At 42.2% G+C, this 27,758-nt stretch overlaps 1 protein-coding gene across 4 annotated transcripts in view; it reads left to right on the plus strand.

The window, feature by feature from the left end:
* Positions 1-27,758, plus strand: part of MAA3 (P-loop containing nucleoside triphosphate hydrolases superfamily protein) — a 187,416-nt gene that overhangs the window by 63,383 nt on the left and 96,275 nt on the right. For all 4 annotated transcript variants that reach the window (XM_089996824.1, XM_089996825.1, XM_089996822.1 and 1 more), the window contains one exon: positions 23,523-23,608. In XM_089996824.1, coding sequence (XP_089852950.1) covers positions 23,523-23,608 — 86 coding nt within the window. The remainder of the gene's footprint in view (positions 1-23,522; positions 23,609-27,758) is intronic.

The following is a 27,758-nucleotide window of genomic DNA, read 5'->3' on the forward strand; positions in this document are numbered from 1 at the left end:
CAACCACTTTTATTTCGGTAAATATTGTCGAGTTTTTGCACATACCTATAAAATCCTTGCTTAATACCCTTGAAGTGTATAACCCGATTGGGAAAAATACTATTTGTGTGGCCTACTTACTAGAGTTGGACGTAGTCTTGGCATATTGACATTTACCGGCTTGTGCTATCCTGCTAGTGATGACGAAATTTGACGTCATCCTAGGCATGGATTGGCTGCACAAGTATCATGCCAATATAGTAGGATTATCTTATCTCCACCAAGAATGCCCAAGGTGTAATTCAAGATCGTGAAACCCGTTCGGGCGAGCAAGTTGATTTCGTTGTTAAAGGCGCCGAGCTACCTGAGGAAGGGATGCACTGCCTTTTTGGTCAGTGTCATCCAGTTCGAGCTGACGCGAGTCCCGATGGGAGACTTGGAGGTTGTTCGAGATTTTCCAGACGTCTTCCCGGAAGAACTGCCAGGCCTTCCTCCACCTCCTGAGGTGTAGTTCAGTATCGAGTTGCTACTGAGTACTACGCCAATTTCTAAGGCTCCATATCGGATGGCGCTAGTCGAGCTCGAAGAGCTCAAGAAGTAGTTCCAGGAGTTGATGGATCAGGGATTCATCCGCCCTAGTGTCTCGCCCTGGGAGCTCCTGTCTTGTTCGTGAAAAAGGACGGATCATTACGATTGTGCATCGATTATCGGATGCTTAACCAGGCGACAATAAAGAATAAGTACCCGTTGCCATGCATCGATGATCTGTTCGATCAGTTGTAGAGGGTCAAGATCTTCTTAAAGATTGACCTTAGATCTGGGTACCATCAACTAAGAATGAAGGGAAATGATATCTCCAAGACGGCCTTCCGGACCAGATATGGGCATTACGAATTTACGATCATGCCCTTCAGACTCACTAACGCTCCTGTAGCGTTCATGGATCTCATGCATAGGGTGTTCAAACCCTTCTTGGACACCTTCGTGATTGTGTTCATCGACGACATCCTGGTGTATTCCAATAGTTGAGAGCAACATCGTGAGCACTTGAGAGTTATTCTCGAAACCTTGCGAAAGGAGCGTTTGTTCGCTAAGTACTCTAAGTGCGAGTTTTGGCTCGAGGAGATCATGTTTTTGGGACATGTCATCTCCAAGGAAGGTGTGTCGGTGGATCCAGCAAAAGTAGAGACCGTACTCAGTTGGCAACAACCGAGAATGTTCGTGACATCCGGAGTTTTCTAGGATTCGTTGGGTATTATCGAAGATTTATCCTGGACTTTTTTAAGATCTCTCTACCCTTGACGAAGTTCCTGAAGAAAGAAGCTAAGTTCGTGTGGGATGACACGTGCGGGAGTAGTTTTCAGATGTTGAAGGAACGTCTTACGACTGCTCTTATTTTGGTCTTACCTTCGGGTCAAGGCGGCTTCGTGATTTACACCGACGCTTCCGGGACAAACTTGGGTTGCGTCTTAATGCAGAACGATAGAGTGATCGCCTATGCATCGCGCCAACTTAAAATACATGAGAAGAATTATCCGACTCATGATATGGATTTAGCAGTGGTGGTCTTCGCATTGAAGATATGACAACACTATTTGTACGGGGAGCGGTTCGAGGCTTTTACAGATCACAAAAGCCTAAAATATTTGTTCTCGCAGAAGGAGCTGAATATGAGGCAGCGGCGATGGCTGAAATTCCTCAAGGATTATGACTTTACCTTGTCCTATCACCCAGGAAAGGCGAACGTCGTGGCCGACGCTCTGAGACGCAAGTCTCTCAGCGTTTCCGTTAACTTGTTATTCACGGGGTGGAAGTTGATCGAGGATCTGATATCGTGGGAACTGTTTGCGGTTACTCAAGATTCGATCAGTCTATCCAACATGGTAGCTCAACCTGAGCTATTGTGAAAGATCTTTGTCAATTAGAAGATCGATGCGCAATACGAAGAGCTGAAGACTCTAGCGCAGCGGGCCGATACCCCCTTCCGTCTGAGTGAGGAAGGAGGTGTATGGCATAAGGATCGTCTCTGGGTGCCAAAAGATCCTATTTTGAGAGATGAGATTCTCGCAGAAGCCCACAAGTCCAAGTACACGATTCACCCGGGCGGCACGAAGATGTTCAGAGATTTGCAACACAGATATTGGTGGAGTGGAATGAAGCAGGACGTAGCCGAGTACGTTTCAAAGTGCTTGACTTGCCAACAGGTTAAAATCCAGCATAAACGATCAGGCGGAGTGATGCAGCAGATGGAGATTCCACAATGGAAGTGGGAAGACATCACGATGGACTTCATCGTCGTTTTGCCGAGGACGCAGAGGAAGAGAGCTAGTGTTCTCAACGGGAGATATGGTTTTTGTTAATGTATCTCCTGCCAAGAGCGTTTTTCGGTTCGGGAAGAAGGGAAAGCTGAGTTTCCGATTCATCGGACATTTTGAGATCCTGGATCAGATCGGTGAGGAGGTTTACCGTGTTGCGCTGCCTCCTCAGTACGCTCAGATCCACAACGTCTTTCATGTATCTATGTTGAGAAAATACGTTCACGACCCATCACACATAATTCATTACGATGATGCAGACATTCAAAAAGACTTGATGTTTGAGGAAAGGCCTGTGACAATCATTGATCGTCGAGACCAAGTGCTCAGATAAAAAACGATCTCTCTTGTAAAAGTACGTTGACAACACTATGGAATAAATGAATGTACATGGGAGCTCGAGTCTGATATCAGGGGAAAATACCCTGACTTGTATTTTAACCAATATATGCAATAGAAATTTCGCGGACGAAATTATTTTTAAGGAGGGTAGGATGTAATAACTTGAAAAAAAAATTAGGTACTAACCATGGGCCGATTCCCCTCCCGGTGCCTTTTGGTTGCAGGGATGGGGCCAAGCCCCCTCCTTGCATCTCCGTACGACAGGGGGGGGGGGTGGCGAGTCCCACTCCTTGCTCCCTTTTACGGTAGGGGAGGGGCTGAGCCCCCTCCGTGCTTCCTGTTACGGCAGGGTAGGGGCTGAGCCTCCTCCTTGATTCTTGTTCTTGTAAAAGGCCCCTGTCTCGTTTCCTCGTTTAGCAAGCCGACCGGGGGGGGGGGGGGCTTTGGCCCCTGCCTCCGCTCCTAAGAGTCGCAGGGGGGCTGTTGGCCCCTGTGTCTCTCTCTCTTTGCTCGTTTTCTTGGTAGGGGCCATTAGCCCCTGCCCTTTTTGTTATTCCAGTAGGGGCCGAAGGCCCCTGCCCTTTTTATTATTCCAACTGGAGCCGAAGGCCCCTGCCCCTTTTTGCTGTTCCAGCTGGGGCCATCGGCTCCTGCCCTTTGTACTTTTCCAGCAGGGGCCGTTGGCCCCCTGCTTTTCTTTTTATTTAAAAATAGCCTGCGGGGGCCCATGGCCCCTGCACTTGTTCTTTTGGCGGCAAGAGCCGTTTGGCCCTGCCCCAGCCCTATGTATTGGACAAGTTGAGTCTTCTCCTTATTTTTGCTTTTGTCTTGGTTGTATGTTAATATCGCATATTTGCAGTTTCGACGGATCTCGCTCGCGCTCTGCGACCCGAGCCGTCAGTCGCGTACATCCACAGACGACAGCAAGCTTGCAACTCTCCGAGGTAGGGGAAGATTGCACAAAAGACTTGGATAATTGAATTAAGTTTAATTAAACTAAAAACGATCATTAAATAAATATATATATATATATACAAATATATATATTTATACAAGTATACACTTAACTGAAGGACGCAGTTTCGCGATCCTTGCCCTTTACCTTATGTCAGTCTTTACTTGCCGTCGCGCATCGCGTCGAGGTTTTGCGTTGCACTTTTGCTTACCGTCTTTACCTTGCCGTTGCGCTTTGCGCTTAGGCTCTTGCTTTTGCATAATGTTGGCACAAGGTACTGCTGTTTCAAAAGATAAAGTAAAGTTGAAACACTCCTGTTGAGGCTTCTATTGAGGAGCTATATCCCCTTCATCCTAGAGTACTTGTAGTCGTGCACGACACGTCTAGTACTGCGGTGATCGGATGAGACGGTCGTGCGACCTCGAACAGTGCTAAATGCACAATACTGTAATCACATAGAATGGCCTCACATTCGCCTTCACAGGCAAGATGCTCGAGTGGTTTAAAGACCACAACATAGAATGGGTCGTTAGTTAAGTAACCTCTAACGTATCATTCACTTCTTGTTGTCTGTCAAGGGAGAGGACCGAGCGATACAAAACTCTAATGGACAGGTTGTTAACAACCACCCCACGGGCAATGATCTGGCCTCCCCGGCCATTGGAGTTAGGGGAAAGGGGCTACAATAGTTAGCTCAACACTTCTACAGAAGTTGGATGCATCTGTGGCACTTCAACACTTCTACAGAAGTTGGATGCATCCGTGGCATTGCTTATCAGCCTTTGGGGATTCCTCTCTCAGTTAAAGCCGTCCCTTTAAGAGCGGACTCAACTGACTATTCAGGTTATTGAAAATACATAGAATAACAAACGCCCGAACTAGTCTCAGTTGTTTTTACGTTTTGCCTGTGCGTACCCGCAAGCGAGTAATATCGAAACATAAAGTCTGTTCACACTGGTTGTGGGGTCGTGAGATTCGCTTGCACTACTTATTCGCTTGCATTACTTACGCGCTTGCACTACTGACTCGCTTGCACTACTTATTCGCTTGCACTACTTACGCGTTTGTACTATTTACCTGCTTGCATTGCTTACCTGTTTAACTGCATATATGCTTTAAACTGCGTAACCTACTGAATTAAATGTACATAATTCAGTTTCATGTAGTCTCTCTTGTGTACCTACTAGTTTTTCGCGAAACTAACCCATTCTATGGGTTCAGGTGATGATTAGGTACACCACGGGCGATGGCGCGATAGCAAGATGACTCCAAGACTTTCTTCTTCCTGCTCTTAGCTCGCTACCTGGACGTTTGGGGTTTTGTAACGGATTTTCCTTAGGATATTCGAATTTTGTACTATTTGGAAAACTTCTTAAATGAAAGTGGCTTTTCTAAGTGTTTGCAAGTAGCATGGGTTGTGCGCTTTGGTTATTTTAGCTAACGCGCCCAAAGTTGTCAGCTCACCTTTCTGAAATTAACAAAAGAATAGTCTTCCGCTGATTTCATAAACCATCTCTGAGATAAAGAGATTTCCTTTTTAGTCTCTTATCTGTGTTTCTGAAAGGTTTGCAAAGTTACAAATTTTGGTGCGTTACAACTTGGTATCAGAGCTAAGGGAAGCAAGGATTCTTGACCATTGAGCATCCGCATCGCGTTGTGAGTATACCTTTCCTCTTGCTTAGTAGGTGTATTTTGCATTGTTAAGCTAAGTGACTTGACATGTTCTGTTTATGTACCATCATTGCTGGGTTTTCGTAAACTAATCATATTAAACATGAATGGTACACATGTTTTTGACCTATGTCACAGGGACTCAACAAAACAGATGCCGCACCCGCGTCGACGCGACGCGACGCGGGTTCGCGTGCGGGTGCGGCACCGGGTGCGGTCAACGCACCCAGGGTCATTTTTGTCCATAATTTGGGCGTAAAAAAAAAAAAAAATCCCCCGATGAAAAGGAGGAGGATTAGGGCAAATTTTTTTTTTGCCCTAATCTCTCCTCTCTCTCCCCCTGAGCTCGATCTCTCCCATCGCCGCCCCCAGCGCCGCCACCCCAGCTCCGCCTCCCAGGCTCCTCCTCTTGGCTCCTCCTCTCCTTTCGCAGGTATGTCTTCTTGGGTCGGCTGGGGAGGGGCCGAGCACCCCCCCCCCCCCCCCCCCCCCCCTCTCGGTCTCTTGTTGGGTCGGCAGGGGAGGGGCTGAGCCTCCCCTGCTCCCTCGTTTTTCGGCACAGGAGGGGCTGAGCCCCTCCCCCATCTAGCTCTTTATTTGGGTGTGATCATCGCAAAATTTTTCCTCTCTTGTGGTTTCTCTCTCTTCCTTCTCTTTCCCTTTTCTAACCTCTATTTTCCTCCCTTTTGAAGGGAGAATAATAAAAGAAAGAAAAGAAAGAGAGAAGAGAAAAGAAAGAAAGAAAGAAAGAGAGAAGATGAATTATTTTGCGCGGCTTTCACTTGACCTTGATTTGAAAAGAATTTAGAAATTTAACTCGCCTCCGTTTTGAAAATTTGCGGGAAAATGGAGAGACGGGATTCGCTCGTCGGTACGAGGTTCGACCGTTCCTAGCGCCTTTACTAGGGGTAATCGAACCAAGGATCGAATCTATGTCTTTTGTTTTGCCTAAATATAATCTAAGAATTTATTCTAACTCTGAATGCACAAAGAATCATGCTTGTGCAATGCAAGAATGTATGCTCCTTTTGAAAAAGAAAGTTTTTGGAAATTTCCAAGTATTCTGAGATGAACTTGGTAAGGGAGTGAAGAAATGATTGAATCTAACTTTAGAACCTTGAGATAGATCAGAGAAGTTCTAAGTATTTGAAGTAATTTAGAGTTTGGAGGAATAGATCTTGATTTTGAGAAAGAATGATTTGAAGCTTTGAAATGAAAGGAAACGAAGTTTCAAAGTCAGAAAAGGATTTTGAATTTTGAATTTGAATTTAGGAAAGGAAATGAATACTTGAGCTGGAATGGAATTTAGATTTTGAAGTTTGAAATTGGAATGGATTAAGAAACTCAAATGGTATTTAAGAATAGAAATTGATTTAAGAGATTCGGACTAGATCCGAAAATGGAATTGAAATCTAAAATTGGAATTGGATTCCGGATCCTGAACAGAATGGGATCCGAGATTTGGAATCCAAGATGGACTTTTTGGGTTCTGGATCCTGAAATGGAATGGATCTGAAGTCTGAGATCCAAATGTAGAGTTGGACTATGGATCCTAATATGGATTTGGATCTGAAGTCTGAGATCCAATGTAGAGTTGGACTCTGGATCCTAAGATGGATTTGGATATGAAGTCTGAGATCCAAGGTGAAATTGGATTTTGGATCCTATAAGGAAATTGGATCTGAAGTCTGAGATCCAATGTGAAATTGGATTTCGGATCCTATAAGGAAATTGGATCTGAAGTCTGAGATCCCATATGAGATTGGATTTTGGATCTTATAAGGAAATTGGATCTGAAGTCTGAGATCCAATATGAGTGTTGAATCCTGGATCCTAAAATGGATTTGGAGTTAAATTCAGAAGAACTTCCAAGTTTAAATTGAACTTGAAAAATGAAATTTAGAATTTGAATATACAAACGAATTTCAAAGTCAAATTAGATCTTGAATTTTTGAATTTGGAATTTAGAAGATGAATCAAGAGTCTCAAAGTTAAAATTGAACTTTGAGTTTGATTAGAGTTTTGAATATAAAATGAATTTGGAATTTCAAAGTCAAATTGAACTTTGAAAATCTGATTTGAATTTGAATGTAAAAAATGACTTTGAAATCAAAGTTAAATTGAACTTTGAGATTGAAAATGAAATTGAATTTGAAAATGAAAGGAGGAATTGGATTTTATAAGAATTGAAGATAGATTGAGGAAGATATTTACGTCACTTGGGGTTTTTGAAAAAGGAATTTTGAAAATATGATGCAGTTCTATCCTAAATGATGAATGAATTTGAATTTTTGAATTTTGGATTTTGAAAAGCTATTTCATTCTTTGGATGAATTGAAATAAGATTGAAGATATAATACATCCCTGACTATGGTCATTGGATGTATTATATAATAATCTATATTTAAATTCAGGTGAAGAATGAAATACATTTGGTGCTTTTATAGAGTTTAAGATGAAATTAACTCTCAATATACCCTGACTATGGCCATTGATATATATTTTGAGTTAATTTTAAGTTAAATTCTAATAAAAGAAGAAAATATTTAAGGAAAATATGATGAATTTTGAAAACGGACCCAGTGTGGATCCAGTGTTATTTCGTAAAAGATAAAAATCCTAAGTCTTGTTTACATCCCGACTATGGTCGTTGATGTAAATCATCAACTTAAGATTAATTTACCTCTTACGAAATGGTGCACGTGCCATTCGTGTTCCCATTGTGAGATTTTTGAAAATAAAGGAGTAAATATGAGAACAAGTAATTCATGATATTTATAATGCTCATTCATTCTATCTAAAAGCTGGAAATTTAAATTTCTCATTTATACCTAATTTATTACAACTTGGAATTGTAAATATCAGAAATTTCTAGTCCAAAGGAGAAATTCAAGCTTCTTACATCTTCCTGCAAGACCGAGTTAGCACAGGACATATGATAGACAGATGTTATATTAAGAACTGATATACATTTATGTAGGCCATGTACATGTATGAAAAATACATATATATGTATATATACATATGTATAGGTATATTCATATATATATATATATATGTATATTTACACATATATATTTATGCATACATATATATACATAGAGAGAGAGAAAAAGATATACATATATATATACCTATCCAAGCATGATATATATATATATATATATATATATATATATATATATATATATATGCTCACATTCAGTATGTGTGACATAAATGAATGGCATTTGCTATGAGAATAGAGGTGCTGAATGTGAAGGGACTGTGTAGGTGCAGTAGTGCATAAGTTGCAGTGAAGTGAAAAAGTGCTGTGTTTACTACATAGTTTAATGAAAAAAAATGCTTAATGGAGATGGGAGCACTAAAGTGGATGGACAAACAGTAGACAGATGTTGAAAGATTGAACTCTAAATCAGTAGATAAGCATGTTGCACATTGGTATGGGTGCAAGGCAAGGCATGGAGAAATGGGTTTTACTATAGAGGTGGTAGCAAAATGGTATGCTGCCCATGTATACAACAGGTAGATATACTCATGATGGTATTATGAGAGGTGGGGTAGATGGAGCAGAAGCAGTTGTAAGTGAGGTGCCTCAACTGTGGGATGCCAAAGTAAAATACAAGGCTGAAGGGTGCCCTGTGGCTGTGAAGACAGCAGGTTGTGCACATATGGTTAGTGCGGGTGGAGGATATGGAGATGAATACTCCCTTTTGCAGCAGGAGCAACAAAATGGCAATATGGAGGCTGTAGCAGAGTTTTCGTGATGTACTGTAAGGGGTGATGAAGAACAATGATAACATGGTATAGAGGGGTTGTGGTAAATGCTGTGTATGTAAATGTAACAACTGTGGGAATTAGCTATTATGAAAAAAAGAAGAAGAAAATGTGAAGTGCAATACTGGTAGCACATAGTGGATATGTGCAACAGTAGTAGCACATAGTGGATATGTGCAACAGTGAGACATGCACAGTGTATATATAAAATGCAGCACCAGCGTGGATTAAAATTCATAAGGTTGATGATAAAAACAAAAGTGGGGTATGAGATGCAATGTTAATTTAAACAAGATCTATCACAAAGAGTCAGTCTTGAGAAATAAATCAGGAGACCTTTTATAAGTGTTGAGATTCTAAAACGATTTCTATAATAACATTCTGGTTATTTTGCCACAGATGGTTATCAAAATTCCTGAATTGATGACAATATCTTCAACACCTGTCAGATTTACTCACCTACCTCACCGAAGCTCGACAGCTGAAACATTCATATCTTTGTCAAGTATCGATTATATAACTGAAACATCCATTCAGGATGGGTTCTTGAAGATAATCTCTATTGACAAATTCAATTGTGAGATGTGAACTGATCTCCACTGGATATACAAAAGCCAATTCCATCAACCCACCATGTGGGTTGACACATTCGATTTTTGATCTCTTCCCCAACAAAATAAAAGGGTTTTAAAGTCACTCTAGATGTAACCCAGAAGCTCAAGACCCTTTCATCATCAAAATTTGATCCATGGTGAAATTCCTTTTCATATCATACTTGGATGAGCATACCTGAACAAATTTAACAGGTATTGAGAGAAAGATACAAATCTGAAGCAGAGTTCCCCTTTTTCTTTTTTTTTTCTTTTTTTTTTTGGCATTTTTAGCATTTTGATTGCCATACAGAATTCCCATTGGCTTTCTGCCACCCAATCATTGATCTCTGTAATTTCTTTCCTGAAGACTATACAGCACCTGCCGTTAGTTATGATAGAACCCACTAATACTAGCGTCTTTCCATAATGGAGCCGACTGCTGCAGGCAATCTCCTACTGCCGAATTTTATACATACATGGAGCAAAAGTAGTGACAACCTCAAGGTATTTATCTACAACATCCTATTGACGCCTGCCACAATAGCTTAAAAGAAAAAAAAAAACAAAACACACAAACCTACCATTCACCATGCTGTTCTGAGATAGATTCGGCTGAAGCAAATTGAATCATGAAACTCGTATGAAAATGTATTGCTATGATGAACACAGATCATATTGACACCATCAAGACGCATCTTCTGAATGGCCTGAAAGTCATACGTATGCTTGCTTCCTTATTGAAGATTCTGCTTCCTTCTTTAAACCACAAAGGGGGTAAATGCAGGAAGACAAAATGATGCTGACGATGAATGAAAAGCATGGCATGCCTGAGAGGCATGTGAAGCCAAACTCACGATGCAAACCTTGAGTGATTATGGCACATATACTGCAGTTAGTGACTTACCTGGATGCAAAGTGATTTTGCAGGAGATCGATGGTTTTAGATGCATGGGGCACCCGTAATTTAAACAGATCAAGTCAATGAATCAACAAAGCAATTGGGAGAATTATCTGACTGGATCGACTAATCAATGAACGAACACCCTCCCACCCCCGAATTCTGCTCATTAGTTTTGACGTGGTTTGATCTTCACGAGAGGGGGGGGGGGTTGGCTCACACCAGGGCTTAATACCTAATGATCGAGGTTTCTGCCAGATGATGAAGGTATGAGGTAAATGGTAATGCTAAGAAAATAACAAAACGCAATCTCCATCAGATCGATGGACTAGAATAATGCAGACCTGACAGAGACACCAAAATTCTTAATGAGACGAAATCAATAAAATAAAAAAAAATTATCAGACATCATAAAGCAAGAATGAAACGAAGAATGATCAAATCTATTGGAGCAAAGCCTAATTAAAATGACATACAGTAACAATGATGAATAAAAATGGAAAATCCAAGACTAAAAGAGGATCAAGAGATCAAATACAAGAGATAATCACAACCAGAACAAAAAAAAATGGTGAAAGCAGGAAATCAAAATACCAATCGATTTTCATGGCAGGGTTATATATTTGATATCAACAGAAAATTGAAATATCTAGAGGAAGTAGGCGAATCATGAATGAGGATGTAATAAAGCTGCCAAATATACGTAGAACAGAAGAAATAAGTGTTAGAACAGGATTGTTCTTTCCTTGTTGCACAGGGGATGGATTGAGGTTGCTAGAAGCAATCCAACACAGCTCCAGAGTGCGTTAATGGGAGTAAAAAAAAAAACTAAAAAGAATCTGAGAGAGAAATTATAAAAGAAAGAAAATAAGATAAATACAGAAACAAGATCGAGATTTAAAAGAAACAAATGAACCGGCGATGCCATTGTGAGGCATCGTCGAAATCTAAATGCAGGGGAAGAAATTACCTCTGTTTTACAGGATCTTTGATGGAGGGAGGAGAGGTGAAGAATGGATCGTAGAGAGGAAGGAGAAGAAGCGGCTGGAGTCGATGGATAATGGATCCTTCAGAAGAAACCTCGATGTTGTTGGATGATCTTCCCCCTTCTTCAGAGGCTGGGATGCCTCTCCTTTAAAGAGAGTCACTGGGTTGTTTGTTGAAGATGGAAGGCTGCCCCAAGGAGAAATTGTTGTAGATGGAAGGCTAGGAATGAGAGGGAGGATGCGCGGGAAAGAGGTCGTTGCCTCTTTTCCAAATTTCTAAAAGAAGGATTCCCTTTTTCAAGATTTTTATAAAATGGCTCAAAATGAGGTTTTTGGCAAAAAAAAAAAAAATCAATTTTTCGAGTTTTAAAACCATTTGCCTTCCTCAATTTTTTTTTGATTTTTATATCGTTTTTCCATTTTTTTGTATTTTTGTAATAGAAAACTAAGATTTTATAAAAAACAAAGTTTAAACACTAAATTTTTGTATTTTTCTGAGAAATATTTACAAAGAGTGTTTTTCCGAGAATTTCAGACCATTTTGGAGAAATTTCTTCAGAAAGTGGGTTTGGACCCAAGTTTTGAGAAAATGTTCGAGTTTTAAAACTCGAATCGAGGAATACAACGCAATGGATCCAAACGGATGTTAGATGGACTGTCCGAGCTATTTAAAACTATTTTTGGTATTTTCTATAATTTTAATTTAAAATTTGGACAATGAGACTCAGATTTGGATCTGGACAATGGATCCAGATCCAAAATCAATTTAAACATATAGAATGAATTTAATTTCAGTAAAACTTGAGAAATGAACTGGAATTTAGATTTAAAAATGACTCATTTGCTCAAAAAATGAATTTTGGGGCAGAAAGGGAATATTTAAAAGATTTTGAAAAATTTGGGGTGTTCACATTGGGTCGACAGGGGAGGGGCCAAGCCCCTCCCCTTTATGTTTTTCTTTTTTGGGTCGATAGGGGAGGGACCGAGCCCTTCCTTGAATGACGCCTGCAAGCCATCTGCAGTGTATCATCAGATCAATATACCCTGATCATGGCCTACATTTATCGAGTTTCTCTCAAGTCATCACTTCCGCTGCCATTCGATTTACTAATCTCTCGTTCCATCTCCACATCCCCTCAATTTCTCCAATGTAAGAGAGAAGTAAAGAACGACCCATCTGCTTCCATCTCTAACTCGTAGAATGAGGAGTTGATCGTGTCTCACCAAACTGATTCAGTTGGTTTCTCTGAGTCTCTCCCGTAATGAGTAAGCTCAGGATTTTCCTGTTGATTTAAATCACCTTCAGGAACTAAAGATGATCTGATTCATATCAGATTCAGCTCAGCAACATGACCGATATGGTCATACCCCTTCTTCTGTGTATATGAGCCGCAGAAGTCAATTTTACTGCTTAAATTCCGAAAGTCTGATGTCAGAGTCTGATTCGCTGATCAATCTATTGTTTGAATTTTGAAAATCTGATATCTGCTAATCAGTTTATTACACTGGGTTTGAAGGACCGGTGTCTGCAATAGATTTACTATATGAAATATAATAACCTGAGCTATCACTGATTTCATTCGGGTCATCCAAAACATGAAAGTTTGTGTTGCTGTTCTAAAATCTTAGATTAGTTTAACTAATACCTGGTCCTAAAAGTGATCTGATCAAACTTTTGGAGAATTTTGTGTGCATTCTCCATTTCAATAGGGTATACATTTACTTAGGTTACTTAGGCATTCCTAGATTACTCATATATAACCTATTAGGCAATCTTAGGTGTCTACATTTAGTCCATGTTATAGCCATTTCCCCTTTTGTGTTAGTGTTATTTATATATATCCCCGCATATCTCCTCATTAAACATGGGCGCGACCTCTCTTCATTGAATATATACATTACCTTAGATAGATGTATATGCATTTAAATATACCTATTCTCATGCATTCAGAGAAAAGGCAAATTTTCATTTAATTGAAGCATTGCATTCAGGCATTCTCATGTGTATTCCAATCACAATTTATAAACTATGTTTTCATGTATAGATATATTTCCATCACAATTTAGGCATAATCATCTGTTCATTGGAGTCAATCTGAGATTTCCGATTTCTCTTTTTTGGGTCGATTTATGTAATTGCTTTACTTATTTGATTGATAATTTGATATTTAGGTTGATATACTGCATGCATGATGAATCATATTATGAGTTTATGACAATGTTTACTGTTAAATGTTAAACTGTTAAAACTTCAAAATTATATATATATATATATATATATATATATATATATATATATAAAATTTTTTTTTTTACATTTTTTCCCCTACCGCACCCCCGCACCCGGATTTTTTGGAAGTGCCGAATCCCTGCACCCGCACCCGCACCCGCACCCGCACCCGCACCCGCACCCGCACCCATGTGACATAGTTTTTGACTTATTTCGAGCTTTCTGAGGTTTCTAATTATTGGTATTCCTTGTTTACTCCAAGGATGGCAAGAAACTCGAATGAAGGGTCTGCTGACAAATGGTCAGATCAGCGGGGATTCATGATGGATTCCTTAAGTTCCTTGGCGGCGGCTATGCGAGTCTAGGTTTGTTCCCAAAGGGAACCAACGCCCGTTCCTGAGCCGAGCCGGCATACCACAGTGACGTATGAGAAATTTCTGAAGCTTGACCCCTCGACCTTCGACGGCAAGCCCGACCCAGACATGGCCGATAACTGGGTGAAGGAGGTGAAACGAGTGTTCGAGGTCTTGTCAGTGCCTGATGACAAGAAGACGTTATTCGGGACCTTCAGGCTGAAGGAGAATGCCCGCAGTTGGTGGGACATGGCTCAGGGTGTGCAGTTTTCGAGAATTTCGCCCATTCATTGGGAAGCTTTCAGAAAGGCTTTATTGGAAAACTACTTCCCGCCTGATGCGAGGGAGAAGAAGAAGGTGGAGTTCTTGGAGCTCAGCCAGGGTAATTCAAGTTTGACGGATTATATCGCCAAATTCCAGAGTTTGGAACCCTACTGCTCCAACCTATTCGCAGTTGATGGCGAGCGAGTAGGAAAGTTTGTTTGGGGGCTGAAGGAGGGACTCATGTATCGGGTCCTAACCAACATGCCCTCGACCTTCTCTGCGGCAGTTGCTGCCGCCACCCTCCTGAGTGAAGCCTGGGAGTGCACTAAGAGTACTCAGGGCAGGAGGCCACCCGTTACGGGTGGTGAGTCGAAGACACCTTTCGACGGCCTAGGCAAACGACCATTCTTTCCTGTAAAGAGCGGAGGAGGAAGGAAACAATATCCTCTTTCGAAACGTCAGCGACCTCAGGGCAACCCTCCAGCCAGGTAGCAAGCTGGCAATGTATGCCCTAGATGCCAACGATGTCATATTAGGGAGGCGTGCTCGCTCGACATAGGCGGATGCCTGCATTGTGGCAAGATGGGCCACTACGCTCGTGATTGCCGCAAAAAGGCGACTGGCGATTCCAGGCAGACCAGCGGAGCACCTTTGCTCCCTCGGTCACCATTGCCGCAACAACAGTATCAGACGCCACAACCGCAGGCGAGCAGTCAGAGGAGGGAGCCAGGACGCGTCTACTCAGCCAAGGCCGAGCAGTTGACCAAGGGCGACCTAGTGCACGGTACCCTTTTTGTCGCTAACCAAGCAACTTTTGTGCTTTTTGATTGTGGTGCCACACACTCTTTTATTTCGGTAAATTTGTCGAGTTTTTGCACATACCTGTAAAACCCTTGCATAATACCCTTGAAGTGTATAACCCGATTGGGAACACCACCATTTGTGCGTTCTACGTACCAGAGTTGGACGTAGTCTTGGCAGATCGACATTTACCGGCTTGTGCTATCCTGCTAGTGATGACGAAATTTAACGTCATGCTGGGCATGGATTGGCTGCACACGTATGATGACAAGATTTTCTGCCAAGATATCCGGATTGTTTTATCTCCACCAGGAATGCCCAAGGTGGAATTCAAGATCGTGAAACCTGTTCGGGCGAGCAAATTGATTTTGTCGTTGAAGGCGCAGAGCTACCTGAGTAAGGGATGCACTGCCTTTTTGGTTAGTGTCATCCAGTCTAAGCAGACGCGAGTCCCTATGGGAGACTTGGAGGTTGTTGGAGATTTTCCAGACGTTTTCCCGGAGGAATTGCCAGGCCTTCCTCCACCTCGCGAGGTAAAGTTCAGCATCGAGTTGCTGCCGAGTACTGCGCCACTTTCTAAGGCTCTATATCGGATGGTGCCAGCCGAGCTCGAAGAACTCAAGAAGCAGTTGCAGAAGTTGATGGATCAGGGATTCATCCACCCAAGTGTCTTGCTCTTGGGAGCTCCTGTCTTGTTCGTGAAAAAGGACGGATTATTGCGTTTGTGCATCGATTCTCGGATGCTTAACCAGGCGACAATAAAGGATAATTACCCGTTGCCACGCATCGAGGATCTGTTCGACCAGTTGCAGAGGGCCAAGATCTTCTCAAAGATTGACCTTAGATCTGGGTACCATCAACTCATAATTAAGGGAGATGATATCTCCAAGACGACCTTTCAGACCAGGTACGGACATTACGAATTTACGGTCATGCCCTTCGGATTCACTAACGCTCCTGCAACATTTATGAATCTCATGAATAGGGTGTTGAAACTCTTCTTGGACACCTTCGTGATCGTGTGTGTATTCCAATAGCTGAGAGCAACATCGTGAGCACTTGAGAGTTATTCTCGAAACCTTGCGAAAGGAGCGTTTGTTCGCTAAGTACTCTAAGTGCGAGTTTTGGCTCGAGGAGATAATGTTTTTGGGACATGTCTTCTCCAAGGAAGGTGTGTCGGTGGATCCAGCAAAAGTAGAGACCGTACTCAGTTGGCAACAACCGAGGAATGTTCGTGACATCCGGAGTTTTCTAGGATTCGTTGGGTATTATCGAAGATTTATCCAGGACTTTTTTAAGATCTCTCTACCATGGTTGCCAGTTGAGGAAGCGGGAGCGGGAAGCGATACGGGAAGCGGGAGCGGGAAGCGAGGCACTTTCAAAATTTTAGGAAGCGGGGAAGCGTGGGACCACTTAGGAGCGATTCGGGAAGTGTCTCGTAAGCGACCTAGGAAGCGTCTCGGAAGCGAGGGGGAAGCGAAAAAAATAAAAATAAAAATAAAAAATACAAAAAAATTGGAAAAAACAGGGGAAGCGTGGGGGAAGCGTGATGGGAAGCGCGCTTCCCATTAAAGGGAAGCGCGTCCCCCATTAAAGGGAAACGCGCTTCCCAAAAAAGGGGGACGCTTCCCCCCACGCTTCGGAAGCGCGAGGTTTCGCGCTTCCGAAGCGCGCTTCCCCTTTTAGCTAGGCGCTTCCGGTAACCCTGCTCTCTACCCTTGACGAAGTTCCTGAAGAAAGAAGCTAAGTTCGTGTGGGATGACATGTGCGAGAGTAGTTTTCAGATGTTGAAGGAACGTCTTACGACTGCTCTTATTTTGGTCTTACCTTCGGGTCAAGGCGGCTTCGTGATTTACACCGACGCTTCCGGGACAAACTTGGGTTGCGTCTTAATGCAGCACGATAGAGTGATCGCCTATGCATCGCGCCAACTTAAAATACATGAGAAGAATTATCCGACTCATGATATGGATTTAGCAGTGGTGGTCTTCGCATTGAAGATATGACAACACTATTTGTACGGGGAGCGGTTCGAGGCTTTTACAGATCACAAAAGCCTAAAATATTTGTTCTCGCAGAAGGAGCTGAATATGAGGCAGCGGCGATGGCTGAAATTCCTCAAGGATTATGACTTTACCTTGTCCTATCACCCAGGAAAGGCGAACGTCGTGGCCGACGCTCTGAGACGCAAGTCTCTCAGCGTTTCCGTTAACTTGTTATTCACGGGGTGGAAGTTGATCGAGGATCTGATATCGTGGGAACTGTTTGCGGTTACTCAAGATTCGATCAGTCTATCCAACATGGTAGCTCAACCTGAGCTATTGTGAAAGATCTTTGTCAATTAGAAGATCGATGCGCAATACGAAGAGCTGAAGACTCTAGCGCAGCGGGCCGATACCCCCTTCCGTCTGAGTGAGGAAGGAGGTGTATGGCATAAGGATCGTCTCTGGGTGCCAAAAGATCCTATTTTGAGAGATGAGATTCTCGCAGAAGCCCACAAGTCCAAGTACACGATTCACCCGGGCGGCACGAAGATGTTCAGAGATTTGCAACACAGATATTGGTGGAGTGGAATGAAGCGGGACGTAGCCGAGTACGTTTCAAAGTGCTTGACTTGCCAACAGGTTAAAATCCAGCATAAACGATCAGGCGGAGTGATGCAGCAGATGGAGATTCCACAATGGAAGTGGGAAGACATCACGATGGACTTCATCGTCGTTTTGCCGAGGACGCAGAGGAAGAATGATGCGATTTGGGTGATCGTGGATCGACTCACTAAATCAGTGCATTTCCTCTCTATCCGGCTCAGCCAGTCACTGGACAACTTGACAGACCTCTACGTCAGGGAGATTGTGAGATTGCACGGTGTTTCTGTGTCAATTATCTTTGATCGTGACCTGAGGTTCACCTCCAGGTTCTGGGGGCAGCTGCAGTTGGCCTTGGGCACGAAACTAAAATTCAGTACCGCCTTCCACCCTCAGACCGACGGACAATCTGAATGCACGATTCAGACTTTGGGGGACATGCTGCGAGCGTGCATGATAGACTGGAAGGGAGAGTGGGACTCTCATACCGGGTTGGCAGAATTCACGTACAATAATAGTTATCATGCGAGTATTGGTATGGCACCGTACGAAGCCTTGTACGAGAAGCCTTGTCGATCACCTGTTTACTGGGATGAATGGATGCTAGATTCACCTATAGTGCTACAACACTATACTCAACAAGTAAAGATGATCCGGGAGCGTCTGCGTACCGCGCAAAGTTAGCAGAAGTGTTACGCCGATCGTCGACGTAGAGAGCTCGTGTTCTCAACGGGAGATATGGTTTTTGTTAAGGTATCTGCTACAAAGAACGTTTTTCGTTTCGGGAAGAGGGGAAAGCTGAGTCCCCGGTTCGTCAGACCTTTTGAGATCCTAGATCGGATGAGTGAGGTGACTTACCATGTTGTGCTGCTTCCTCAGTACGCTCAGATCTACGACGTCTTCCACGTATCTATGCTGAGAAGATACGTTCACGACCCATCACACATCATTTATTATGATGATATGGATATCCAAAAAGACTTGACGTTCGAGGAAAGACCAGTGACAATCGTTGATCGTCAAGACCAAGTGCTCAGATCGAAGACGATTTCTCTTGTAAAAGTACGTTGGCAAAACCATGGAATAAATGAATGTACATGGGAGCCTGTGTCTGATATCAGGGAAAAATACCCTGACTTGTATTTTGACCAATATATGCAATAGAAAATTTCGCGGACGAAATTATTTTAAGGAGGGTAGGATGTAACAATAAAAAAAATGTATTTGATTCGGGCCGGACCCGACCCGGACCACCACCCCTCGCCGTCATTAAAGACAGCGAGGCAAGCGGGAGGAGGGTTACGAAACCCCCCTCACCGCCTTCTCCTCTGCTCTCTCGTCTCTCTCCCGTACCCTCTCGCTCGTCCGTTGTCACCGACGACCCACGACAACCCGCCTTCACCGACATCGGCGACCTCCTGTCTCTGGTGAGCTCCTCTCCGGCAGCCTCCCCAGGTACGCACTATCTCCCCTTCTCCTCTTTCGTCTCTCTCTCTCTCTGTCCCCCCCCCCCCCCCTCGTTTCTCTGTTACACAGGGGGGGGAGCTGCCTCCCTGCTGCCCTAGATTGCAGGGGACGGGCAAAGCCCTCTCCCTGCGACCCCTTTTAGCGAGGGAGGGGCAAAGCCCCCTCCCTGCGACCCCCTTTTAGCGAGGGAGGGGCAGATATGTCGTGCAGGGTAGGGGAGGGGCAGATTCCCCTCCCGGTGCCTTTTGGTTGCAGGGGTGGGGCCGAGCCCCCTCCCTGCATCTCCGTACGACAGTGGGGAGGGGGTGGCGAGTCCCACTTCTTGCTCCCTTTTACGGTAGGGGAGGGGCTGAGCCCCCTCCCTGCTTCCTGTTACGGCAGGGGATGGGCTGGGCCTCCTCCTTGCTTCTTGTTCTTCTAAGAGATCGACAGGGGCCTTTGTCCCCTATCTAGTTTCCTCGTTTAGCAAGCCGACCGGGGGGGGGGGGGGGGTCTTTGGCTCCTGCCTCCGCTCCTAAGAGTCACAGGGGGGCTGTTGGCCCCTGCGTCTCTCTCCTTTTGCTCGTTTTCTTGGCAGGGGCCATCGACCCCTGCCCTTTTTGTTATTCCAGCAGGGGTCGAAGGCCTCTGCCCTTTTTATTATTCCAACAGGGGCCAAAGGCCCCTGCCCCTTTTACTGTTCCAGCAGGGGCCATCAGTCCCTGCCCTCTTTGTTTTTCCCAGCAGGGGCCATCGGCCCCTGCCATTTGTACTTTTCCAGCAGGGGCCGATGGCCCCCTGCTTTTCTTTTTATTTAAAATTAGCCTGCGGGGGCCGATGGCCCCTGCACCTGTTATTTTGGCGGCAAGAGCTGTTCGGCCCTGCCCCAGCCCTATGTATTGGAGAAGTTTAGTCTTCTCCTTATTTTTGCTTTTGTCTTGGTTGCATGTTAATATCGCATATTTGCAGCTACGACGAATCCCGCTCACTCTCCGCGACCTGAGCCGTCAATCGTGTACATCTGCAGACGACAGCAAGCTTGCAACTCTCCGAGGTAGGGGAAGATTGCACAAAAGACTTGGATAATTGAATTGAGTTTAGTTAAACTAAAAATGATCATTAAATAAATATATATATATATACAAATATATATATTTATACGAGTATGCACTTGACTCAAGGACGCTGTTTCGCGATCCTTGCCCTTTACCTTCTGTCAGTCTTTACTTGCCGTCGCGCATCGCGTCGAGGTTTTGCGTTGCACTTCTGTTCACACTGGTTTTTGGGTCGTGAGATTCGCTTGCACTACTGACTCACTTGCACTACTGACTCGCCTTGCACTACTGATTCACTTGCACTACTGACTCGCTTGTGCTACTGATTCGCTTGCACTACTGACTCGCTTGCACTACTTACGCGTTTGTACTATTTACTTGCTTGCATTGCTTACTTGTTTAACTCATGGTTGCCAGTTGAGGAAGCGGGAGCGGGAAGCGATACGGGAAGCGGGAGCGGGAAGCGAGGCACTTTCAAAATTTTAGGAAGCGGGGAAGCGTGGGACCACTTAGGAGCGATTCGGGAAGCGTCTCGGAAGCGACCTAGGAAGCGTCTCGGAAGCGACCCAGGAAGCGTCTCGGAAGCGAGGGGGAAGCGAAAAAAATAAAAATAAAAAATAAAAAATACAAAAAATTTGAAAAAACAGGGGAAGCGAGGGGGAAGCGTGGGGGAAGCGAGGGGGAAGCGTGGGGGAAGCGTTGGGGAAGCGTGGGGGAAGCGCGCTTCCCATTAAAGGGAAGCGCGTCCCCCATTAAAGGGAAACGCGTCCCCCATTAAAGGGAAGCGCGCTTCCCAAAAAAGGGGGACGCTTCCCCCCACGCTTCGGAAGCGCGACGTTTCGCGCTTCCGAAGCGCGCTTCGGGGAAGCGCGCTTCCCCTTTTAGCTAGGCGCTTCCGGTAACTCTGGTTTAACTGCATATCTGCTTTAAACTGCGTAACCTACTGAATTAAATGTACATAATTCAGTTTCCTGTAGTCTCTCTTGTGTACCTACTAGTTTTTCGCGAAACAAACCCATTCTATGGGTACAGGTGATGATTAGGTACACCACGGACGATGACGCGATGACAAGATGGCTTCAAGACTTTCTTCTTCCTGCTCTTAGCTCGCGTCCTGGACGTTTGGGGTTTTGTAACGGATTTTCCTTATGATATCTGAATTTTGTACTATTTGGAGAACTTCTTAAATGAAAGTGGCTTTTCTAAGTGTTTACAAGTAGCATGAGTTGTGCGCTTTGGTTCTTTTAGCTAACGCGCCCAAAGTTCTCAGCTCACCTTTCTGAAATTAACAAAAGAATAGTCTTCCACTGATTTCATAAACCATCTCTGAGATAAAGAGATTTCCTTTTTAGTCTCTTGTCTGTGTTTCTGAAAGGTTTGCAAAGTTTGAAATTTTGGGGCGTTAGACCTCGTGTCGACACCTAGACATGCCATTTTACCCTCTGGACATACATGTTTGTATTCAATTTATAATTTGTAATTATATTTTCAGTATGTAATATATATTTTAGATATAACATATAAATTTAGATTATATTCAGTATATTTTTAGGTTATGTGATATATATATATATATATATATATATATATATATATATATATATATATATATATATATATATATATATATATATATATATAGCCGTGTCCCCATACCTGCATTTTTTGAAATTGTCGTGTCATACCCGCACCCGTACCCATGTGACATAGAAGGGGACTTATTGTCTATCTTTAACCTCTATGGAAAAACAGTGGGGCAGGCTTGAGCGGCAGTGGTTTACCTTGTAGTTTAGGAAGACGTGTAATAGTTTGGAAAATGATATAAGATTTTCATGAAATACTAACAAAATGACGAGGTAAGAAGAAATTTTAGAAAATGATCACAATCAATAACTATATTAGCTTATTAGAAAATCTCCAGACTGCATATTTAATAAAATAACATGCAAATATACATTTAACATTGGATAGAAAATGTTCAAAATCATAAAAGAATTTGTGCAACAGTTAGGATATGTTTTATAACATATATTACAAATCTAGGAAACTTCCATTAACCTAACAATGTAAGTCAGATATTATATAATATACTTTTAAACAATTAGAGAAAAAGAACTTAAAGGTAGAAAGAGTTTCACAGACCCGTACTTGTGACAATATGATATCCAATGCAGGGTGTTTGAATGCAAGGATGAATGGTTGTTGACTATTTATCCCTGCATTGAGTACCCGGGATAAGTAGTCTCCAACATACGTCCAAACACAGGTAAGTTTTGCCATGTGTTTTTGTAATGTGGGCGGGATGCTGAACTTGGGATCAATAGGATTGGATGACTACTTATCCTGATTAACAGACTCCCCTAAGGTAGAAAACCGTTTCATCAAAGACTAGCTTATGAAACAATTACAAAATATATATCTATACTACCTTGAAATTTACAATAAAATAATCTAACATTCAAATAGTGTCTTATATCACTAGCATTTTACCATAACTCATCATGTTGTTCAGATACTTGTTAATGTAGAAAAATATAAACTTTTTGTCGTAATCCACAACAATACAAAAAGAAATTATCCAATGTGTGTGTGTGTGTGTGCATGTGCATGTGCATGGGTACATATATGTTTGTAGGCATGTATGTATCCAACAGTTGGACTTTTCATTCATCAAGAATTAGGGGCTCTGATATCCAATAATTGTAATCCTCTTCCAGGAATCAGAATTCTCATTTCACAGGAATCTTGATTCTCATGTATGGAAATCGGGATTTGTCTAATAGCAATTACAATTCTTGTGAATAGGAATTGGAATTCCTATCTAGTGGGAATCACAATTCCCATATACAAGAATTGGGATTCCGTCCTACTCTAGGAAGTGTGATTCCTAGTAGAGTTGGGCTTTTCCAGTCATTATCTTTAGTTGGTCCTCAGTATGAGGCCTGGACCAGAAATTGAAACTTAAATGAGCTGGTGTTTTGACCTCTCCATAGCGTCCATTATTATTCATCCTGTTGTTTTTTGTGAAAAAAACATTTCTTGTTTTTTCTAAGATTGTTTCAAGCTCAAATTTACTTTTCTTAATATTTATTTTCCTTGATATTTAATGTTTCAATGTGAACCTAAACCCTTGAGATTTTTAATGTAATTCAATTTTTTTAAAATTGTGAAGCATGCAATGAGTAAAATATATTTTCTTTTGATGCTGACATACTTCATAACCTGGTAGTCTCTTGTTCTCTAACAAATGCACATTGACAAATTTTCTGTAGGGTCCTCCTGGAACAGGAAAGACTCAAACAATTCTTGGACTGCTTAGTGCAATTTTGCATTCAACTCCATCAAGGGTACAGACAAAGTATGTGAGGTTCCGATTCTTTATCAAGTCCATGATTTTCGTAATGATTCTATGTAAGAATTTCGAATAGTATATTGTATATAGTTTCTTTCTCACTAAATTGAAAGCAAAACCAGAATGGGGTATCCGACAGTGATGCAAACCTGAAGCCAGATGCTTGACTGAAATTAAAGGGCTAGATCCAGCCACATATAGGGGTTGAGGAGATTGTTTAAAATTAGTATTTTCTTTGATTTTGTTGTTTATTTATTTATTTACTTTGAAGCAAGTTTAGGCTCTGTTTGGAAATTGGTAGTCCAAGGGATTTTATGCATTTGGAAAAGTGGTAGCTGCCAAATCTTGGCTTTGGTAGCTAGTAGCTACCAAATCCACTCTTTAGGGAAAAATATAAAGGGGATACCGTTTCACTTCCTCTCCCAAATCCCTAAAATCCCATCATAGCTACCAGTTTCCACACACCCACCACCAAGGTGATTTGACCATGTATCTACCAAATGCATAAACTCCCATCCCAGCTGCCAGTTTCAAAACAGAGCCTTAGAATAATTTTATATACAAGTAGTTCATTAGTATTCATTTTCTGAGTGCCATTTAGATCAGTTTGGTAGAACATGGTTTTCACTTCTGATTCTTCAATCTTGATGTCAAGAGTTAAAGGGTATAACCTGCAATCTGGTTCGAAATATGCAATGATTTGAAAGCAAACATGCAAGCTATGTCACAAGGATAGACAATTTTTATGAAGTTTTCAATTTAACTAATATACAAGGGGATACAGAATGGGAGACAAATTCGAGTAGCCGTGTGGCATAGCATGCAAGCAGATGAATTGAAAGTTTATGCAGGTGGATGTCAATTACTAGAAGTTCACAAATATGCTATGGCCATCAATGGAAGAAAACAGCAGGGGATATTTGATCTGAACACAAAAATGTTTGCATGCATTCTGAGGAACATTATGGAAGTCATGTCAGGAACCCCAGGTCTATGTAAGTCTGAATGTGATCATCATTGCTTCCGGGGGAGGTTCCCATGACTGGAACTAGGGTTGCAAACGGGTCAGATTTAGGAAACCAAATTAGCAAAATTTGGCTGTCCTGGATCTGACTTCCCAATGTATTTTGTGATCCAAGATCTGATCTGTTTGCAACTCTAGCTGGAACTTGACTAGTGACCTAGTACTGACTGGATCAACTAACAACTCAACTGGGATTCTGCGTTCACTCTCTTTTCCTACTTGTCAATCAGCTGGTCAAGATCCTCCCACTGACTGAATTTTTTCCGGCAACTTGCCATCAGCCTAGACCAACCAATGATGGGCCTCCCATCAGTGAGAAACCCTCCTATCTCTTCCATTACTTTTGCCATGGTGGGTGGTTTGTTAGACCCTAACGCCCATCCTCCCTCTTCCCTTATTGGTGGGGATGGAACTAGTTTGATTTTGAAGCAGTTTAACTCCTTTTACCTTCCCAAAACTTAATGAGGTGCTTATTCTCCTATTTCATGTTACAGTAAAATCCCATCTCAAAACCCTTGAGATCAAACCCATCATCATATTATTTCATACCCGTCTGATCCAAGTCTAATCCAAACCCAACCCAAGCTGAATCTTGTTAGCGTGAAATCAGACCCATACTTGGTCTGAAATCAGTCAAAATTGGATCCACTTAGTCCCTGTTCTTACCCATCTAAATGAAATGGATCTGATTCAAACTGAATTACCAGTGGACTCCACCTATTTTCATGAATTGATTCGTTTGGGTAGTTTTGGTCCAACCCATTTAGCTGAGCCTCTAACCCTACTTTTGTTGAAAGTAGATACTCATGTTCTGCTTGTAACGCCCCAAAATTTCAAACTTGCGAACCTTTCAGAAAACAGGCAAGAGACTAGAAGAAAATCTCTTTCCTTTCAGAGTTTGTTTATGTAATCAGCGGAAGATAATTCTTTTGTTGAATTTAGAAAGGTAAGCTGACAACTTTGTGCACGTTAGCTGAAAGAACGAAAAAGTACAAAATTCGGATATCCAAAGAAAAACCCGTGACAAAACCCAAAAACGTCCAGGACGTGAGCTAAAAGCAGAAAAAGAGAATCTTGAAGCCATCTTGCAATCGCGCCATCGCCCGTGGTGTACCTAATCTTTACCTGTACCCATAGAATGAGTTAGTTTTGCAAAAAACTAGTAGGTGCACAAGAGAGACTATAGAAAACTGAATTAAGTACATTTAATTCAGCATGCTAAGCAGTTTAAAGCAGATCAACAATTAAACAGGTAAGCAGTTCAGAGCAAGTAAGCAGTTCAAAACTCGATTGAACAAAACGTATGTGTGATTAAACCTTTGTCTTCGCAAGAGTTTATACAGAGCCATAAAAAGGGTTTAGCAGAAGACTATAAAAAATGTTATCTTCTACATGATTCGACACAGATGAAGAGACACAATGAGACATTGCTCTAGCTTGTTTTCGTTCCTTGAATGGGTCTCTGCATTTAATCATTATCAGGTCATCGTTTGTCGCTCTCACTACTTCTAACAAACTCTTTGTCCTGAACAACCTTAATTTATTCCCATCTCTCAAGGCCTTACACGGCCAACTGTCACCTGTTATGACTCGCTTAAGGCGTCATAATTTCTCAAAAAAACCCACCCTTTAATAGAAGGTCCAAAGCATAATCATGTTCTAAAATCAATAAAGATCTGATTCTCACATCTGAGTCCTGCATGAAATCATGCTATAACAGAAAGCCAAATCTATAGATTCATAACTGGCTATTTCAAACAATCTCAGAAGATCATCACAACCCATCATAACTTTTTATGGTAATCAAAATTCACAAGTTCCACGCCGAATCACTCACAAAGAATCCTTTGGGAACCCGGTCCTCAACAAATGTCATATCCAATAAAAATTATTGTAATACACGTATTAACACAAATGACCGCTCTCAGGGTCTATAGCCACTATTAAAATTAAAAAGATCAATGCCAGATCACCTGGTCTGGAAAATGTACAACCTCACAAGGAGTTACCGCCCTAGATGGTATACCTGGTTTTGGACCATACACTTCCTCATAGGAGTTCACCGTCTTTGCGGCTACCCGCTCGTGGACAATGTACATCCTCACAAAGAATCTACCACTCTAGCTTGGTCACCTGATCTTGATCATATACACCCTCACAGATAATCCTTTGGAGACCAGGTCCTCAACAGATACCATACTCAGTGATACATGTATCAATACAATCGACTGTTCCGAATAATTGACCGTTCTTGGGGTCAGTAGCCACCAATATGGGTACAAGCATGTATACCAGCAATATGCATCTTATCACTTCACATGGTAAAACAAATCACATAGGATTCAAGTTATATGTGCAAATATTCAAATCATTGCATCATTATATGCATTCACAATTCTTATCTCAAAGCACATTATATTTGATCTTTCTAGCGTGTAACTCACGCACATATCTTCAAGACATTTTAATCAAATATTCATGATACTTATCAATCATGTTATACAAGTATGATATATTCACACAAACAATCATAATGCAATCTTCTGTAATACAACTATGTAGGCGTGGCGTGTCATTTACCTGAATAAGTATCATAACCATAAAAATATCGAATACACCAAAGTCATACGTAATTTCATCGATAAGCTTTAACTTGACAAAAAATACGTATCCAAAACACACGAAAGTCTTATGACCCATCAACCAGTGTGAAGACTTTATGTTTCGATATTACTGGCCAGCGGGTACGCGCAGACAAATCGTAGAAACAATTGAGATTAGTTCGGGCGTCTGTTATTCTATGTATTTTCAATAACCCGAATAGCTAGTTGAGTCCGCTTCTAAGGGGATGACTTTAGCCGAGAGAGGATTCCCCAAAGGCAAGTACTTGGCAACGGATTCATCCAACTTCTGCAGAAGTCCATGAGATCTACCACCTAGGATAATGTTTGGTAGTCCCTTCCCCTAACTCCAATGATTGGGGAGGCCGAATCTTTGCCCGTGGGGTGGTTGTTAACAACCTGTTCATTGGAGTGTGTACTGCTCTGTCCTCTCCCTTGACAGACTACAAGAAGCGAATGAGTGTGTCAGGGGTAAATTAACTAACGACTCATTCTATATGCTCTGGTCTTT

The sequence above is a fragment of the Nuphar pumila genome, chromosome 2, assembly GCF_984573655.1.
Source record: "Nuphar pumila chromosome 2, dmNupPumi1.hap1.1, whole genome shotgun sequence".
NCBI classification, from domain to species: domain Eukaryota; kingdom Viridiplantae; phylum Streptophyta; class Magnoliopsida; order Nymphaeales; family Nymphaeaceae; genus Nuphar; species Nuphar pumila.